Raw genomic sequence first — 17926 nt, 5'->3', positions numbered from 1 at the left:
CCGTCATCCTGACGATGAGGACGAATGAGTAGGAGATAGTAGGAGAAAAAGGGACAATGATAAATTTGAAATTCCGTACAATTACTTGAAATTGTCCGTTTTTATTAAACGCGCGCACGTGACCGAGTCGGCTGACGGTGTTCAATGTTCGCTCTGGCAACTCTGAACCAACCTCCCAGGGTTCAGCCAGTCTTTTTTATTCTTTTTTCCACACCCCCTACGCTCCTTTCTCTTCAAAATGTCCTTCTTTAGCCCAAAACCAAAACTAATGCAGATCCCCGTCGAAGAGCCGCCTATGAAGGTGCCGGTGCCCATGCCAAACGTCTTCGTCGTACCACCAGAGGAGGACCAAACTCCACCGTGGTGCTTTTTCCATGCAGAAAACCCGGAGCTGTCCCAGATAGACGAGCGGTCTGAGTCTCCAGACAACAGTACCTTTTTTGAGGTAAATGGAGATTCTCCACCATCAGTCTTCACTGGAGGCTCCATGATAGAGCCTATGCCGAGCAGAAATCGCGAAACTATTTCAATTGTCGATGCTCTGCTGGGAAACAGGGACGAGGGCGATGATTCTGGAAGTGAGGCATCGTTTGAAGGAGAAATGGACGTGGGAGAGGATGAAGAGCACAATGACAGCAACTCGATTCAGGAGAATGACCGTCACGGGCTTTCGAGAGACCAGGAACGCGAACCCGCCGACGATTCAGATGTCATTGAAGTTGTCAAGGTCAGTCGCCGCAAGTCCCTTGCAGAAATAAGGAAAGACGACCAAAGTGTCCGGGCTTTCTCCGAATTCAAACGGTCTGGTACCATCAAGTCTCGTGCTTCAAAAGTCTTCCGATCGTTGCGAGGAACATTGCGCTCCAAACCCCGAGCGCAGGATATATTCAATCCTCCAGCAGTTCCTACCAGGGCTTCACAGCAGACGCGTGAATCTGAACCTTCAGAAGGAGAGGCCATCCCCCGACCTAAAACTCCCACCATTACTCGTAGGGGCTCTAGGGTTTTATCACAATTATTTACAGGTCCCTCAATCAAGCCTCGTTCCTCAATTTCATCTTTCAACGAACAAACACCTGTGTCAGATGAGGTTGAGAGGTCTCAGTCTCCTCCCCCTACATCACCGCAAAGCAGTCACTTTGGTTCTGTTCCCCTGTCTCGTCGAACTTCATTGTATACTCTTGGGACGCAACATAATGGATCGAGATTGAGGGCTGCCTCTCCTACACCAACAACCATTAGTTCCAAGACGACTAATCGTCGTCGTAGTTTCTCGATATTGAGACTCTTTTCCTTTTCTTCGTCTTCTTCCTCATGCACCTCCTCAGCTCCAGCTCCTTCACTGAAGTCAGTGTCCACTTCTTACGATGAACCAGGGCGTGCGACGCCCACACAACATTCCAACTCAAGCACACCATCCGCAACTTCCTCAATATCTACTGTCTCCAGTCCGCAACCGCGGACCCCCACAAGCACCGAAGCCTCCCCGGTGCGTCTCGTAGCCAAGGAGGAACCGATTGAGCCACTGATGTTTGGAAACTTCGACTCAATATTTGACACCAACGCCGATTTGAATTTAGGCTTAGGTTTGAGTTTAGATGGCTTGAACGAATCAACCATTTCTTCTCGGCACTCTACAACCGCAAAACATGAGCAAGCCAGTGGCCAGTCATCGTCTCGAACTGGTCGCCAATCGTATGAAGACCCAGGAGATACGAGCATCGAAATGCGCCTCGACTCTTTCCACTTCGACGATCTTTCCTTTGACGTCAGCCGATTTTGAAAATTATTTGGTTGCATTCCAACACACACTCATCTGACCACACAAACGGTTTATAAATGCATTCTATTTTTCCACATAGCATCCCGTTGAACAGCATCTATCGCATTACATTGATTGTCCATATGCATTTCCACATCGAATTCCTTTTCTTTTCTGCTGCGTTTATTTATGGCTTTAATTCGTAATTCACGACCCTCTCGTCTCTTTATCCCTTTCATGAATGTTATTTTCATTTTGCTTGTCCGAGGCTGGATTTCCAACATCATGTGTATATTCTTCTCAAGTTTAACTCTGTAACTTCTAGGAAACTCATTCATCCATCAGCACCTTTCTATTTATTGTTTTTAATCAAGTATTAAAGACTGCAGGAATTATTTGTTGGAATCCACACATCATTATATACTTTAAAGTTTGAAATGAAAGAGAGCTAAAATGAAAATACCGCAAGGGCACGATTACGAGCAGGTGCTAATTATGATTTAAGACTGGGCGCCATCCAAACAGCCTACAAACGTGCAGTCAGCACAGAGGTCGACACCAACACAGTATGCAGGCAGCAACACGCACCGTTGCTACGAAACCCTCTTCCTCGGACTTGCCAGCAGCAGGCCGAATGCTCGCCTTGTCGATGCTCGGACTGTTCACGAATCGCACCAGCTTCTCCAACGCGTCGTGCCCAATGCCAAACTCGCGTTCCAACTGCTCTAACTCTCCCTTCGTTCGAACTGACTTCCGGCGGTCCAACAGTGTACTCAACGCAGTCGCGTTCATCTGGTCTCGCGTCGGCCGAATCGAGGTCGATGACGCAGCCAGATCCGCCCCTTGCTGCCTGGCGCGAGATTCAAAAAGGCGCGTAATATTGGCTGCTTCCTAAAAGCTCAAACACCTGTTGATAAGTGAAAGGAACGACAAGAATAGAAGTCGGGTGAGGGAGGGTGAGGCACGATCTTACCGGGTGAACTTGTACGCTCTGCATGTGGTGGTCAACGCGGACCTGCCCAAGCGAGCTCAGATTCGAGAGGAATTGCGGATCTGCTCCATCTTTTTCGATAGCTACAATGGCTGTCAGGTCAGTGCTTGATCGTTCGACGCGGTTTTTGCACCTTCTCGTTTGACAGAGAAGGTTGGTATGCCATATTTGCCGTCTAGAAAAGAATACCGAATTCACCTTGACTCCGGTGGCTATCTGCAAGTGGTTTTGACCGAGATTCAGCTCCAGCCGCTTTGCTTGCGTTGTAAGGAGTCGCTGGAGTCGGTTGGCTCGGAGGTGCTCGAGTAGGATACTTCCTTGCAGCTTTTGAAGCCGAGTTCCCCATAGCGTTCAATCAGAGCACATGGAAGTAAGGAAGAGAAAAGATGATGTCAATTTGTGCCCAATAACAGTGTATTTACGCAAATAAAACGGTGTTGTAAGTAGCAACGTAACCTCCAAGATATCTATATAAATATAGGGCAATTTTGTGTGTGTGTTGGTGTGTGTGTGGGATAGGAGAGACAGGAAAAGGGATGGAGAAGAGACAAAGATAACAAGACTGTATAAACTACTTACATTTTAAAGAAAAGCAGTCAAAACCTAGTCTATTGATTTTATGGCGTGCCCAATAGGTAGCCATCCTTTGTTGTACACGTAACGGATACGACGAGAGAGAAATGAAACTATATATCAGACGAAAGAAAACTTTTTTGAAAACAACCGTTCGTTCCAGCACCAACCAGTAATCATAGAGGCGGGAGCCCGATTTTGTGAAGCGTAGATATCGAGAAAAAGAGTGTGATGCATGCACAGCGATGCGAAGAAAGGGTATAGAAGGAGGGGGATTATCCAGAACAGCATAACCAAACCACAAAAACGTTACAAAAAAGCAGTTTTGCAAGGAAACCAAATGAGTGGAAAAAGAGGTTGGCAGGCGCGCACCAGACTGGCGCAAACGGAAAGTTCCAAAAATTGGCGTAACTCAAAGGTAAATTTTAATAGTCATGAAAGGTCGTATGGGTCCATAGTTGTTACGCGTGGAATGTTCCCATGTTGGAAGGCGGATTCTGTGGGTATGGCTGGTACATGTAGGGTTGGTATGCGTGAGGTGGCACAGATTGAGGTGGTGGCGGCATTCCACCATAAGCAGGCTGGAGTTGATTCATTCCAGGCAAGGGTCCTCCATGAGAGAGAACAGGAGATTGGTTCGCGTACGGAGAGTGCGACATGTTAGGATTGTTGGGCATATTTGGTCCTCGACGGATGTTCCCGACTTGACGGGGGCTACCAGTTTCTGATTGGCGCATTCCAAACGGACTAAAATCTGCTGAAGGCGAAAATGCTGCTGGAGGGTTCGAAGGGGCGGTTCGTCTAGGAGCGGCAGGATTAAACGCTGGATCGACATGAAGTTGTGGGGGGTTAGGAGGACCAGCTTGCGGGTTCTGGCCTCCCATTTGCAAGGCAGCCATCATTGACGCAAAGCCCTGATCGTTGGAGGGATACCCGGAGGGAAGCCCTGGAACACCAAAGTTCTGGTTCGAATTTTTCGTCACCTTGCCAGTAGGAGGCAAGGTGTTGTTGTAAGTAGGTTGGAAGTTAGGCACAGGGAGCCCCACTTCTTCGATAAGCCTTCGATAAGCTTGAGTGGCAATAACCTTTAATTCAATTAAGACACGCTTGGTTGCTTCGATGTAGTTCTGTTTCGCGGCGGGATCGATGAAAGGGCTCGTAAGAATCTTATGGACAACGGCAACGCCATTGACCTGGTCACCCAGGACATCAGTCAAAACATGATCTCCAGGCGAGTTGAACAAAGCTTCGACAATCTGCCTGGATGCATCGGGTTCAATCTTCTGGTTAACAATCCGGAGGACAGTAAGAGAGGCCAATTTATGAGTGCACAGATGTGATAGGTGAGGCGTGAAACGGGGAGCCAATAAGTTATAGCGCGATGGGAATCCGGACGTGTCAAGAAGCCAAGTTAAAAGGAGAGCACCGTTAGGGTTCGTGGCAAGTGGAATAGAGTTAAGGATGATAGCAGTAGCGATACGACGTTGCTGGTTGAGAGTAATATGAGGACTCTCAAGGCATGCTCGCATGCTGCGAGCTCCAAAGCGACCTTGCGCGATTTCCCACATACGATCAACGATAGCATCGAAAATGAAATCGTTGGCAGGAGCCCCGAAACGCAAGCAGCATCTGAGAGATGTTGTAAGCCAGAGAATGGATGTTAAATGTATTTAATTGCTTACTGAATGACATAGTTGCCGAACTGGTCCAACAGAAGAGGAGGGGCGTATGCGCGAAGGTTCTGTGCAATAAGGGCAACCTCATCGGGGCTAGAAACGCATTCAATAATCTTCTGAGCCGCCCATGTTCCATTCTTGTGGATACCGATCATGGCAAGGTGGGGGCAAATACGCTCAAGCATGTTGACCCTTGGAACAGCCGAGCATCTTTCGAACAATTTTTGGACAACCTAAGAGATCAAATAATTTAGAGGTCAACAAAAACAAGCAAGTTATGAAATGAAGCAGAAAACTAACAGTGTTCCCAAGCCAGTCCGAGGCAAGATCGACGATCTCGCTATCCATGAAGTCCGCGGCCACCTGGTCAATCTCCTCAACTGTCATTGTGCCAGAATCCAGACGTTTGCGCAGTTCACGTAATTTGGAGGCGTCCCATCGACGGTTATGGGTCCTTTCAGACACAAGAGGGATTGTTGTGTAATACATGGTTGGAGGGCGAAATTCTAAACAATATGTAAACCATGATTCTTGTTGCTCAAGAAGAGATAACTCACCAGACAAACTCTGAATGTCAGCCTCGGCATCACTACTTCCACCGCTCAACTCTCGTAAGATCATTTGTTGCTCAGTAACAGAAGGTGTGAAGCCAGCAGGCTTCGTGCCGTCTGGGGCAACAGGGCTGTTATGCAAGCCAGATGAAATCATACTCAAGAGCAAATTGGATCGGTAGTTCTCGACAACGCCTCCCAAAACCTGTTGTTCTGCAGGAATCGTCGAGGCACCTTTAATGCCACGGAGAGCATGGATTGTGGCGCCAACGCTCAGATCACCAACACCTTGAGCGACAACATTGGTACTTTCTTCCGGAGAACCAGTTCCTTCTTGTCCATTCTTGACTGGGACTTTTGCGAAACCGATGCGGATTGCTCCGACGTCGCTTCCGAGAACGTCGCGGCCATTGAGAGCCTTGCGAGCGCGAACAGCGTCATCGAGCCGCTCAAAGTTAACTGGGAAGGTAATCTGAGCCATGCGTCTCTACAAACGAATAGCAATACACTCACTGAAACCACAGTTCTTGTGGGTCAACACACGAGCCGATTCAATAGGGCCATAAGGACTGAAGACGCTGAGGATCGTTGCAGGAGTGGTAGAAGAAGGGATTGATCCAATCCAAAGAGCACGTGTAGGAGTGGACTGGAGCTGAGCATCCATTCCGCCGAGACCCGCATTAGCACCAGCTGACTTGGTACCTGCGTTGCTTGGAGAAGTGGGACCAGGACTAGCGGGATTGCCCTTGGCAGGAGCAACAGGAGCGCTGTCCGCCTTTCCAAACCCAATTCTGACAGTCTGCCCGTTGGGCATCCCAATATTTCCACCAAGGCGATTCAAAACATCGTCTTTCGCACGAATGGCATCGGCTTGGTCAACAAAGTTGACAAATCCACACTCCTGAAAGTTTACAATGGTCAACATGTATGACAGGAGATACAGATCGCAGTTTTTATTACCTTCTCAGGAAGAAGTCTCAGGCTCTCAATTGCACCATAGGGTGCAAAAACATGAATGAGCTGTTCGCTAGTGACTGCACTATCCAGGTTCCCAATCCAGAGAGAACGCGTGGGAGTCTGCAACTGAGTGGAAGGTTGTTCAGACTTGGGAGAAACGGAGCGGTTATGGCCACCGGGTGCAAGAAGGTATGCGGATGCGCCGCGTCCAATGGGAAGGTCTCCGCCATTAGGAGGGAAATGAACGCTTGGAGAAACACCTGCACGAGCAGACGACAATTTGTCCGTTTTCAAAATACCTGAGGGGTTGCCAAGGTTGTTAGACAGGGAAAGACCAGGCTGGGAAATCTCGTTCAGGTAAGAGTTAGCATCGCTTGATATGGCGCGTCGTTGGAGAGATCGCATGGGGTCATCGAGAATGCCGACAGAGATAGCACGAGGTCGGTTTTCGGTAGCCTTGAATGTTTTGGAGAGATAGGAGGACTGGTTGAAGTCGCCCTGAGAGTTGGAAATATCGTAGGCGCCAAGTTGCTGACGGTCATAGCCCATGTTGTCATAACTATCTACAAAATATTCTTCCTCTTCCTCCGCAGCTGGAGTCGATAGCAAGGATCCAGTAAGAGAAGGCCGTGTACGGTAGGGGTTAGAGACTGTGGTAGCGCGCATACGTGTACTAGCCAAATTCCCGGCAATCGCAGCTTGAGTCTGCGTGCGCAATTCAGAAATGGTCGCTGCAGGAGGTGGAGGTCTATGGCTGTCATCCAAACCAAGGTAGTCCAAAGTGTGCACATCGAAATCATCCGCTCCTGAATCAGCCGAGGTGACTGAACGCAACTCGTCGAGGACAGAGAAACCTGCAGAGCCATTGGTAGAGGTAGACAACCAGGAAGATGAGAAAATGGATGGTCCGAATGCATTGGAAAGACCTCCAGTCGGGAGCGTAAGGGAACCAGACCGAAGGCGGCTGGCCCTTTCACCCACAGTGGACGAGATAGGTGGAGGTACCGTGGTAGAAGAGTGACGAAGCCCGGGTCTTCCGGGTGCAACAGAAGTCAGGGCAGGAACCTGGGAAGAAAGGCTGGATTGTCTTTGTATTTGTTCCACAGGAGTATCAGTGGTCGATGCTGCGAGGCGCTGAGCAGCAAGTTGAACATTCGAAGGTAAGGTCCCAGCCCTTGCCCTTCTAAACCCTGGAGGGTAATTCGTGGGTGGCAAAATTGAGCCATCCCCTGAGGTCGTAAGAGAGGGCGGAGCCTCGTTTGATTGGGAACCCCCTGTCGACATACCACGAAGCGCCGGAGGCAAGTACCTGCCGCCTAAGCCTTCGCCTTGAAGCTCTCTAGCTCTGCAAGGAGTAGATAAGAAAGCAAATCCTAGTGAAATCCACGAAATGCGACGAACCTCTTCGCGAATGCCGCAGAAGGAGCTGGAGGTGGGGTCTTGCCACTTGGAGGAACCCTGGAATAGGAGCCATTGTTGTCGTTGGCCGATAAAGACATTATAGAGGTGTTTGAATGAAGAACGATTAGGGATTACGAAGATGTGAGCGTTGAGCTCGCTGAAGTACGAAAGACGTCAAAGGAAGAATCCAATTAGTCGGGAAAAGGTGGCCCCAGGAGCTACGTGAGTCGGTGGACGATGATCGTTATTAAAGCCTTTGGAAGTGACAGACTCGCAAAGTCCACGACTACAAGGGCAGAGGTACCTCCAGAAAATAGTACTAAGTAATAGTAGTGAATGGTCGTTGAGAGCAAAACTTTCTTTCAAATCTCTCACCACCATCGCCCTGCTGGCCTCTTTCCCACGCTTCATCCTCCTTCATGAGAACTCTTTCGGCCGCCACTGTCTCCGTCCAATATCCTCCTTGGTAAATACACCCCAGCGATATCTGTCTCTTGGAAAATATACTGTGCTATCTACAGGCCCCTGCTCGTCGTCGCCCGCCGTTTTGGTCGCCATTATTCGCGATACCGCCATCGATAATCAGCTCAAATTCGGAGCAAATAAAATCCTTCTTCTCAACAACAGCCTCGCCACCCCTCATGATACCCAGTTCGAAGGCGCTCTGAGCCCTCGGAGTGGACCCACATTGCCGAGCGACATGCTGGGGCATCACTGGAACCCATCCAACACACCTCTGCCCTTGGCTCATATTAACATCGACTAACCTACTCAGCCAAGCAAGCTGCGCACAGATACAATGCAATAATACATGCAAAATGACGAGATTGCTTGCGCAAGTTCCGCCCCACTTCTTTCAATGAAATTCTTCAGCGGAAGAACTGTCAAGTCTCGGAGCCAAACAGACCCATGATGCTGATGCTGCGCTCCCTCCAACTCCTACACATGCGCTTCACGTTCAATTGTGTATCTCGTAAGCTCCGAAACCTACTCTCTACGCTCATACAGGTCAGTCAGCCCACTGACGATTACACCAAGACCGAAACTAGCGAAGAACCGTTCGATCACCTCGCATTGACAGCCAAGCAGTTTCTCCACCGACACTTCTCCCCTGTTCTCTTAAAAAAAATCTCACAACCAGTCCTTCTAAAGGCACACACCCCTGATCCAATACTATGATCCTAACAACTGCGTGTGTGTAAGAGAAAATCCAGTTCCACTCCAACACATTTTAATTAAAACTCGCCCAACGCGTTGTCTAAAAATAGCAATGTTTCTCAATCGGGGTCGGAAGGCAGGAACACAAAAGTCCAAAATAATTCGTTGCAGATGACAATCCCTTTCGGCCTTGATCCTTTGATGTTTTGGCTATCAAGCTCGACAGCGCAAGTCCCCCTGCCGATAATCTTGCCGTAGTGATTGCATCGATAGGCTGTTTTGACCAATATAGCTTTCTAACACAGAATACCACCAACTGGAAATACGAAGCAGTGATGTAGCTACGAATGGACCAATATCGATGCTGATGGAACGTACCAAGGTCGTACATACCCTCTTTGTTGGTAATCACCATCAGCCCCCCAAACTTGCCCCGCTTCAAAGTCCCGATACTCACATATCACTGGAATGGTCTCAAATATGACAACTGAACTGACAAGATCATCATTAGCTTTTGACTTTAAGTATTAACAGGTACTCAGAATAATAGCGAAACATGATAAAAATTCTATGTACTTGTGGTATCTGATTACTTGTGGTATCTTTTAGAACAATATGAGAAAGTTTCAAAAAGAGGCCAATGAAAAAGAAAAAAGCCAACGATAAAAAAAAGGCGCACACTGCAGACAAAGGCTACACAATCAAAAAATAAAAGAGAAAGGTGCAATCCAAAACTCGGACCAACAACCCGCCTTTGACTGACAAAATACATCACGTCACATCAACAAAACCCTCCGACATTAGACAACCGCAACGATGTCCCGACACCGCCGACCCACAAAATGCCGGACTGTATTCCCGTGTATTCCCCAATGGGTTTAAACCAGACGCATTGCTGAGACATAGAAGCAGAACACGGCTCGAAAAGGCTGTTTTATCTACCGAAGGTCGAGAATAAACATAAACGCCAGGGTACAGGGACAGAGGCCGAGGGCCATGACAGGGCATGCCATGGCAGGGCAAACCTGGAAAATGCCGCTGTCCCACTGCCGCCGCCGCGTGCGCGCGCATGTCATGGATGATTAACGTGCACGCCATGATCGTGGTGGAGCTCGACAACGCTGAACGGAGACTGTAAAAACGCAAAACCTATGTATAGACAAGCCGGATCCCCATGCGCATGCAGCGACCGCGGTGCGAAATGCGTGCGTAGAAAGAGTACCAATTGTGGTGTCGTGGTATTTGCAGCACAAAGAACCCAAGGAGAGGTGCATTCGGGTCCAAATCCGTCCATCGTATTCCGTATGCCGTACACTCCTGCGCTTCGCATGACTCGAAACTAAAACTCGCTGGCCCAGTGCTTTGCTCCAAAAATCCAAAGGAACAAACTCATCCACCAAACAAGGGTGCATTTGCAAAAAGACACAAAACACCCCTTTTAGAGGGCCTGTCCTGAGTCCCGGATTGTATGTCCTAAAAGGAGCCGAGCAAAGAAAGAGTCAAGCCAAAGGTACCGTTTCGTCTGGGAACCAAAGCCAAAACCGTATCCCTTCTCTCCAAGGTGAATGACATCAAAAGCGCACCGGCCTCGGGGGAACAAACGCGGATTGAGGGTTGACCGTGACAGCAAGAACGACAACGACAACGACAAAACGCCTAGGCATCGACGGTAACACCATCCTCCAATTCTGGTAAGGACAGCGCTTTCGACCCCTCTCCCTCTCCCATTGCTCAAGTAGGACAAAGAGAGAGAGAAAGACCCCAAAGACAAATCAAAACCCGCAGAGAGTGACGTGAATACACGAATAGATACCCCGGTCTGGTCTTTTTTGAATCTTTGATGTCCATTGATACACCTCCCCACCCCAAGAAGCAAGCCTGGCAGGGCGTCACCTAAAAAACCGTATTGAGTCGAGTTGAGTCATCCCCACCCCCCTACCCCAAAAATCCCAATTCCATCTTCCCAAGAATAGGGGCATGCGAAATGAGTTGAGTCGGGGACCCTGATCATCAACCCCATTTAAAGGGGCAAGAAACCTAAAAAAGGGTAAAGGCCAAAGGCTAAAGACCAAAAAAGACCAAAGAAGGGCTGGCGGAAGGAGGTGGCGAGCGGGGGCGAGGGGCGAGGGGCGAAACGAGGGGGGGTGCTGTCGGAGTGATTCATGGATCGTCGTTCAGTGGCGCAAAACAACGAAAGAAAGGAACATCAAAAACAAAAAAGAACACCTCGAAACTGAGGGGGGAAAAAAATCGAACAAGAACACAGATAGAGCAAGAGCCAAAAAAAGAAAAAAAAAACTATATCTGATACAAAAATTCTACTGACGAGAGCATACTAGTACGATATATAGTTTACTTAAAAAAGCGGTGTATGAGCAAATTACTTTCAGAGTTGTGGTGATGGCAGTGAATCGTGATGAATAAAAGAACAAAATCGAGAGAAGCAGGAGCATGAATGGATTGGACCAAAAAAAAGTCCGAAATGGCGTTTGTTCATGTCTACAAAAAAACGAAAACGAAAACGAAATTGACAAAAAAAAACTAGTATGTGCGTTGTGAATGTGAATGTGAATGGGGTAAAATAGGACGGTGTCTGCAAAAGAAAAAAAAAGATAGAATCGAATGATGAATCTATTATACTACTACTACACACTAAAAAAAAAGGGGTCGTCGCTGTCATAACTCGTTTACTCGTTACTCGTCACTGGCTCGTCGCGATGTATAAGGGGTACAAAAGTCATCTCTGCATTGGTAAAAAAAGAAGAAAAAAAAGGATAAAGGATATTATCGAGTGTAGAAAGAAAATTGACAAGTCATAATTTATCTCAACATCAATAAGACGCAAAGAGAGAGTGAAAGTTGAAAGAAAGAAAGAAAGAGCAGAGCAAAACAGAAAGCACAGTCAAGCGAGCACGGCAGCGACAGCGACAGCGACGAAGGGAAGAAGAGCATAACAAGAAGCCACACCAACACCAACACTGCAACACAACGCAACGCAACACAAAGCGAAACCAGCAAGCAGGCAAAGGGGTCCACAGCGGAAACGCGGGGGGAGGGCGAGGCACTCACAACTTCACAAGCAACAGCGCAGCGACAGCGACACGCACAAGACAATCTCAATCACGACAGCGAATTCCTCGACCCATTCTTCCTCGCTCTCGCCTTGGACGAGACCACCACAGGCAGCGGCGGCGGAGGGTGTTTCAGCGTCGCATTCGCATCCGCCACTCTCTTCGACCTCCGCAGCGGCCTGCCATTATCCGTGGTCGCCGGCGTCGAAGCAACAGCAGCAGGCGTCGTCACAGGCATCTGAGAAGAAGAACCCAGCAGCGGCGCATTATCCAGTCTACACTCTGGCACAGACAACATCGTCTCCTCGCCCTTCTGCGCCAAACAAAGCGGCGACATAGGGGTAGACAGCACTACTCCCGAAGCCGTCACAGTCGCACATACAACGGGACTAGGCGGGAGCGGCGAAAGCGGCGACATCGGTTCGTCCTCATCGTCAAGCGCAACATCCACTTTGACGCTCAGATCCAGCGGCGTCGGCCGCTGTGGTGTTGTCGCTGCAGGGGCAGGAGCAGGGGCAGACATGGAGGCAGGCGCGGATGCAGATGCAGGCAAAGTCGTAGAATTAGTGAAAGTAGCTGTAGAAGACGCAGACGGCGGAGCTGATCCATCCACATCCCCATCCACATGCATATCCACATCCATCCCATCCTGCTCCTCCTTTGCCTCTTCTTCCACACGCTCATCATCTGGCATCACACACAGCTCATGGAACAGCTGCTGCTCAGACGCACTCAACGGGGGAACAACATCCTCCTCCAGCAAATGCTTGCCAACCGTAACACCACCCACAAACATCCCCTGCGCCGCCACCGACGCCGACGCGCTTGTCTGCACCGTAATCTGCTGCTGTCGCTGCGGTGACTGAAGCTGCCTCTGCTGCACCGCACTCGCCCCGCCCTCCATCTGCACCTCCAACTCCGCCGCCTGAAGCGTACTCGCAAAATGCTTCCCAAACACACCCAACCCCCTCCCCTTCCTCCCACTCCTATAAAAGTCCCTCAACGCCTCCGGAAACCTCTCCACCAACTCATCGTCCAGAAACACCGCCAGATCCGCTTTACGCTCCTCGGGCAGGTGCACGCGCACGTACTCCTGCGCAGCGGCTAGCGGCACCCACGTCCCACATACCTGCGGCGAGCCGCGCGGGATGACGACGGCGTTTGGTATCGCGCTCGCTATCATCGTGAGCGTCTTTAGCGGCGGTGTGCTACTAGCCGCTAACGCAGCGATCGGGGAGAGATTCACAAAGTCGGTGTCGATGCGGCGAAGCAGCTGGAACGCGCCGAGCATCATATGATACACGGAGATATCTATAATTGAAAAATAACCAGTCAGCAAACGAAATCGCACACGCACACAAAGCGGACAAGAAAGAAATGGGGTCACATACCCTCGATCTGGGTCGCACTAATCGCAGGCTTGCATGGCTGACACGTGGTTACGACGACCGACAACGGGGGCACGACAGGCTGCTGACAGCGCGTCTGGAGCGGGGACACACACGGCGTAGGAGGGGGAAGCGACATCGAGCCCGAGGCAGATCCCACCTTTGCTGCAGTCGCATTCGCCGTGATTGAGTGATAGAACCTGGCCAAGTTGGAGGAAGGCGTAGGGTGCACCGTTGACTCGTGTGGTGCTGATGGACGACGATCCATGGACCGTGGCAGCGGCGGCACCGAACTCGAACTCGAGCTTTCCGCGTGCTGAGTGAAGAACGGCATGGGTGGAGGGACCGTCTTCGCCCTCGGCCTGACCGTATCATACCGATGCTGATCCCACTTTACCGTCTCCTCCTCCTCAGCAAACGGACGTGGGCTCTCGGACGCCGCGCTGCTCACACCATCCTCATACCCATACCCCGTCGAGAACGCCGCAAACTGCGCGGTCATCGACGAAAGCGGGGACAACGGGCCTGGCGTGCTGAGCGGGAACAGCGCGTCAAAGTTATCGTCCGACTCCTGCTTGATCATGCGCGCCGTCGCCTCTTCCGTATCCCACACCCACCCTCCTCCTCCTCCACCACCCTCCGACAGCTCCTCCGTCTTCACCTTGAGCTTCTCCCGGCGCTCCCTCTCGCTCCCCTGCGCCGCAGCGACACCGGGCACACCGCGCTGCGCATCAAACAGATCCAACTCGAGCGCCTTGGCCAACACATCCACCACGCGCGCGTCCGCGACGCTGCTATCAAAGTCCTCCCAGAGATCCAACATGCCCTGCACGTCCCGCGGCTCCTCTTTCACCTTGACCGCGTCCACGGGCGGGAGGAGCAGCGGCGCCGACGGCGATCGCGGGCCAGGCGACTCGAACACTGTCTCGCTCGCCTCGCCCTCGTCATCGCTGTCCAAATCCAAATCCAAATCCTCGTCCTCATCTTCATCCGCGTCCCAGCCATCGCCACCGACGCTCTCTTCCTCTTCCTCCTCTTCCTTTTCGTCTTCCGAGTAGTCTTCATAGCGCGACATTGTGACGTGATACTCGTCCGCCTCGTCCTCCGAATCAGGAGGCGGCGTGGCATCGCACCCGAACGGCACCGAGGGCGATCGGTGGTGGTCCAGATTGCGATACGAGGGCTGGAACGTCTCGGGGTTGGGTGTGTACCGGGGAATCGACACAGACCGGTGTGCATACGCGGGGAGCGGCCACGATTTCTGTTCGTCGTCTTTCGCAGTGGCATTTTCTTCCAGTGGCGGCTGGTCTACGGACATGGAATCTTCTTCGTCGTCGTCGTCCTCCTCTTCGCTAGAATCAGAATCATATGAATCCTCGTCCTCCTCCTTTGACACATCAATCGGACGCGCTGAAGACGAGCCTTCCGGCTCCAAAGCAGCAGCAGGCGTTGACGGTTCCTCCTTGGGGGGGCTGGCGCTCTCCGTCGGTGGCGTGCGCGCAAGCAACGGCTTGAGCCTCAACAGCAGCTTGACCTTTGGCGGACGCTCGTTATCCGAGCCACCATCGACCCTAGCGGTGATACAATGCTTAACCTGCCTCTTCCTCTTCTCGCCACACCTCTCCTGCGCATCCATCTCTCTCTGCTGCTGCTTCTCCCTCGTCCTCAAACTCTTCCTCAACCTCCGTCCCTGCTCACCTCTCTCCCCCTCCCCCTCCCTATCCCTATCCACAGCGGCAGCACTACTACTACCCCCCGCAACCGCATAATCGCACAACCGAATGCCAGCCCTCTCAAACGGGCAGGGCACGCCCGTCGCGCGGCCGAGGTACCACACGGCGGTGCCCTTGCGGAAATTGGTGAGGCGCTCGGGGAGCGGGTGGGAGTCGCCGCCGGCGCGGGAGAAGAGGGCGGGGACGAGGTCGTCGTCCGCGGGCGTGCCCGAGAGCGTGTGGCTGAGCAGCAGCGGGGCGTCGTCTTCGCGGTCGCACCGCGCCCTGTGCGCGCGGATGTACGTCGTCACGGCTTGCGAACCGGCTGAGAGGCTGTCGGGCGCGTGTATGTGTAAGGGTTGAGTCAGCGGATATGGATGAGAAATGGAGGGATAGACGCACTTTTGGCATTGGAGCCCATAGGCCGTCGCGCGCTCGGCGATGTCTTTTATCGTCATTGCGCGGTTGTCCTTTTATGTTGGAGTTAGGATATGTGGCATATGAAGAAGGAAGAAAAGGAGACGGACGACGGAGAGGAATGCACGTGCGATAGCGATAAAGACCTTGTTGGTGGCGTCGTCGGGGTGGAGAACGATGCCGGGGGGCGGAAAGGGGGGCAGCTGGGCAGAAGGCACGGGGGACACAGACACATTGTTCGCTGATGACTTTGCACGGCGGGGGATAGAGTCCATGGAGAGAGACCCAGCTCTTAGTGGATGGGGGCAGGTGCAAAGAAAGAAAGAAGAAAGAAGGCGGAAAAAGTTGGCAGGATGATGATTGTTAAATGATCCATTTACCCACCCAAAAATGACACACCTTACACCCCCCCCTTGCAGGGACCCCAGAGCCAACCTTAACCCGTTTGGGGTCTCCGCGCAGATGCCCGGCACATGTTTGCATTTCAAATCCCAAAATAGCATAAACAATAAAACTACTGTACAACACTAGATAAAACATAGAGAGAGAGCAAGAAAACTATATTATATGATACACATTACGCAGCGGCCACCTGAATTCGCAGTCAACATTCCCGTCCATGGAGACCAAGTATTACACACACCTTTTTCGCCTTGGATGCAGGCTTCGATGCCGGCTTTGACGCTGGCTTTGATCGGGGCTTCGCAGCAGCAGCAGCCTATACATAGTATGTTCAGTCACTTTTCCCAGCATCATACCACTCCACCACATACCTTCTTGGTCGTCGTCGTCTTGGATCCAGCACCCGCTGCCGCCTTTTTCACGGGGGCTTTCTTCGTCGCCGCGCTCTTCGCCTTGGCAGCCGCCGTCGTTCCCGTCACAGCCTACCAAAATAAATTTTATGAAAAATGAAAAAAAACAAACAAATGCCCCAATTAGCAATCACATCAAAGGGGGGAAAAAGATAAGGGAAAAACGCACCTTTTTAGCGCTCCCCCGTTTGGCCGGTGTAGTCGTCTTCTTCGCGCTCGCAGCGGGCGCCTTGGTCTTGCCCGCCAACACCTTCTTCGCCGGCGCACCCGCCGCCGCCTTCTTCACCGGTGCAGCACCAGCACCAGCAACAACAGGCTTCTTAACCGTCGCCGCAGCCTTCGCGCCAGCAGCAGGCGTCTTTGAAGGTGGCTTCGAGTTCTAGACACACAATACACACAATTAATACCATGGCCAATTGCCGCCCGAGTACCGGGATAGATACGGAGATAACAAAACAAAAACGTACCTCTTTAGACGCGGACGCTTTGGGCTGTTTGGGCGCGAGCCTGACTCTGCCCGAGGGCCCCTTGGGAAGGACGAACAGCCCCGACTCGGCACCGGACGTGATGGCGCGGTTCAGCTGCGTCAGATTGAGGCCCGTCACATCCACCTTGTACTTTTCCTCCGCGTACTATCCATTATAATAAAAATGAGTACGTTGAGATAGGATAATATGATGAGAAGTGATACCGACCTTTTTGATAGTAAGCCGCGATACGCCCTTGCGCGAATCACTCTTATTCTCAATGATACACTCCTAAACACACCATCAGCGCATGCCACAACCACTTCAAAAAAACACACAAACCTTGATAATATCCTTCCACGAAGGCCTCCCGCCCTCTTTCTCCTCCTTCTCCTTCTTTTCCTTCTTCTCCTTCACCTCTTTCTTCTCTTTACCAACCTTTTCCTTCTTTTCCTTCACCTCCTTCTTTTCCTTCACCTCCTTCTTTTCCTTCACACCCTTCTCCTTCACAACCTTCTCCTTAACAGCTTTTTCCTTCGCCGCACCCGCCGCTTTCTCCTTCTTCTCAGCAGCAGCGCCCGCAGCACCCGCCTTCTTCTCCGACGCGGGTTTCTTCACAGTTGCAGCCTTCTTCGACGCGGGTTTCGCTTTCGACGCCGGCTTGGTGGTAGTAGCCGCAGCAGCGGCGGGGGCCGGGGCCTCAGCAGCGGGAGCGGGAGCTGCATCGACGGCAGCAGCGGGTGCGGGTGCCTCAGCGGGCGTAGCAGCAGGGACGACTTCAGGTGCCGACATCACAAAGTAAATCGGTAGGGTACGTAGTAGCAAGAGCAAAGAATAGTAGCAGCAGTAGCAGTAGTAGTAGTAGCAAGCACCACACTAGGGTTACGCCTCAAGCAAGTCGCAAAGCAAACAACCACAACAAGGGGCGAGTGACAAGTTGAAGAAACCCCCAACCCCACCAACCACACACATTTATATACCCAAACAAAC

The 17926-nt window shown here is 51.3% G+C and overlaps 5 protein-coding genes across 5 annotated transcripts; 1 reads left to right on the top strand and 4 right to left on the bottom strand.

Moving 5' to 3' along the window:
* Positions 1-238: 238 nt before the first annotated feature.
* On the top strand, positions 239-1783 carry JR316_0003253 (uncharacterized protein; the record flags this gene model as incomplete). Its single annotated transcript, XM_047889028.1, has 1 exon — positions 239-1783. One exon carries the CDS (start codon positions 239-241, stop codon positions 1781-1783), a length of 1545 nt encoding a protein of 514 aa, XP_047751402.1.
* A 472-nt stretch (positions 1784-2255) lies between these two features.
* JR316_0003252 (uncharacterized protein) lies at positions 2256-2759 on the bottom strand (the record flags this gene model as incomplete). The annotated part of the gene is made up of 3 exons (XM_047889027.1): positions 2256-2288; positions 2351-2653; positions 2736-2759. The coding sequence occupies 3 exons, from the start codon at positions 2757-2759 to the stop codon at positions 2256-2258; spliced, it is 360 nt and encodes a 119-aa protein (XP_047751401.1).
* A 1028-nt stretch (positions 2760-3787) lies between these two features.
* JR316_0003251 (Pumilio domain-containing protein C56F2.08c) lies at positions 3788-8009 on the bottom strand (the record flags this gene model as incomplete). The annotated part of the gene is made up of 7 exons (XM_047889026.1): positions 3788-4955; positions 5009-5235; positions 5303-5508; positions 5560-6012; positions 6067-6454; positions 6514-7855; positions 7912-8009. The coding sequence occupies 7 exons, from the start codon at positions 8007-8009 to the stop codon at positions 3788-3790; spliced, it is 3882 nt and encodes a 1293-aa protein (XP_047751400.1).
* A 4180-nt stretch (positions 8010-12189) lies between these two features.
* Positions 12190-15932, bottom strand: JR316_0003250 (uncharacterized protein; the record flags this gene model as incomplete). The annotated part of the gene is made up of 4 exons (XM_047889025.1): positions 12190-13451; positions 13532-15573; positions 15643-15710; positions 15768-15932. The coding sequence occupies 4 exons, from the start codon at positions 15930-15932 to the stop codon at positions 12190-12192; spliced, it is 3537 nt and encodes a 1178-aa protein (XP_047751399.1).
* A 239-nt stretch (positions 15933-16171) lies between these two features.
* JR316_0003249 (Histone H1) lies at positions 16172-17728 on the bottom strand (the record flags this gene model as incomplete). Its single annotated transcript, XM_047889024.1, has 7 exons — positions 16172-16184; positions 16299-16375; positions 16431-16541; positions 16639-16848; positions 16937-17101; positions 17165-17227; positions 17279-17728. 7 exons carry the CDS (start codon positions 17726-17728, stop codon positions 16172-16174), a joined length of 1089 nt encoding a protein of 362 aa, XP_047751398.1.
* Between the last annotated feature and the right edge of the window lie 198 nt (positions 17729-17926).

This window comes from Psilocybe cubensis, chromosome 3 (genome assembly GCF_017499595.1).
Source record: "Psilocybe cubensis strain MGC-MH-2018 chromosome 3, whole genome shotgun sequence".
NCBI lineage: Eukaryota > Fungi > Basidiomycota > Agaricomycetes > Agaricales > Agrocybaceae > Psilocybe > Psilocybe cubensis.
This window is presented reverse-complemented; position numbering and strand designations above follow the sequence as displayed.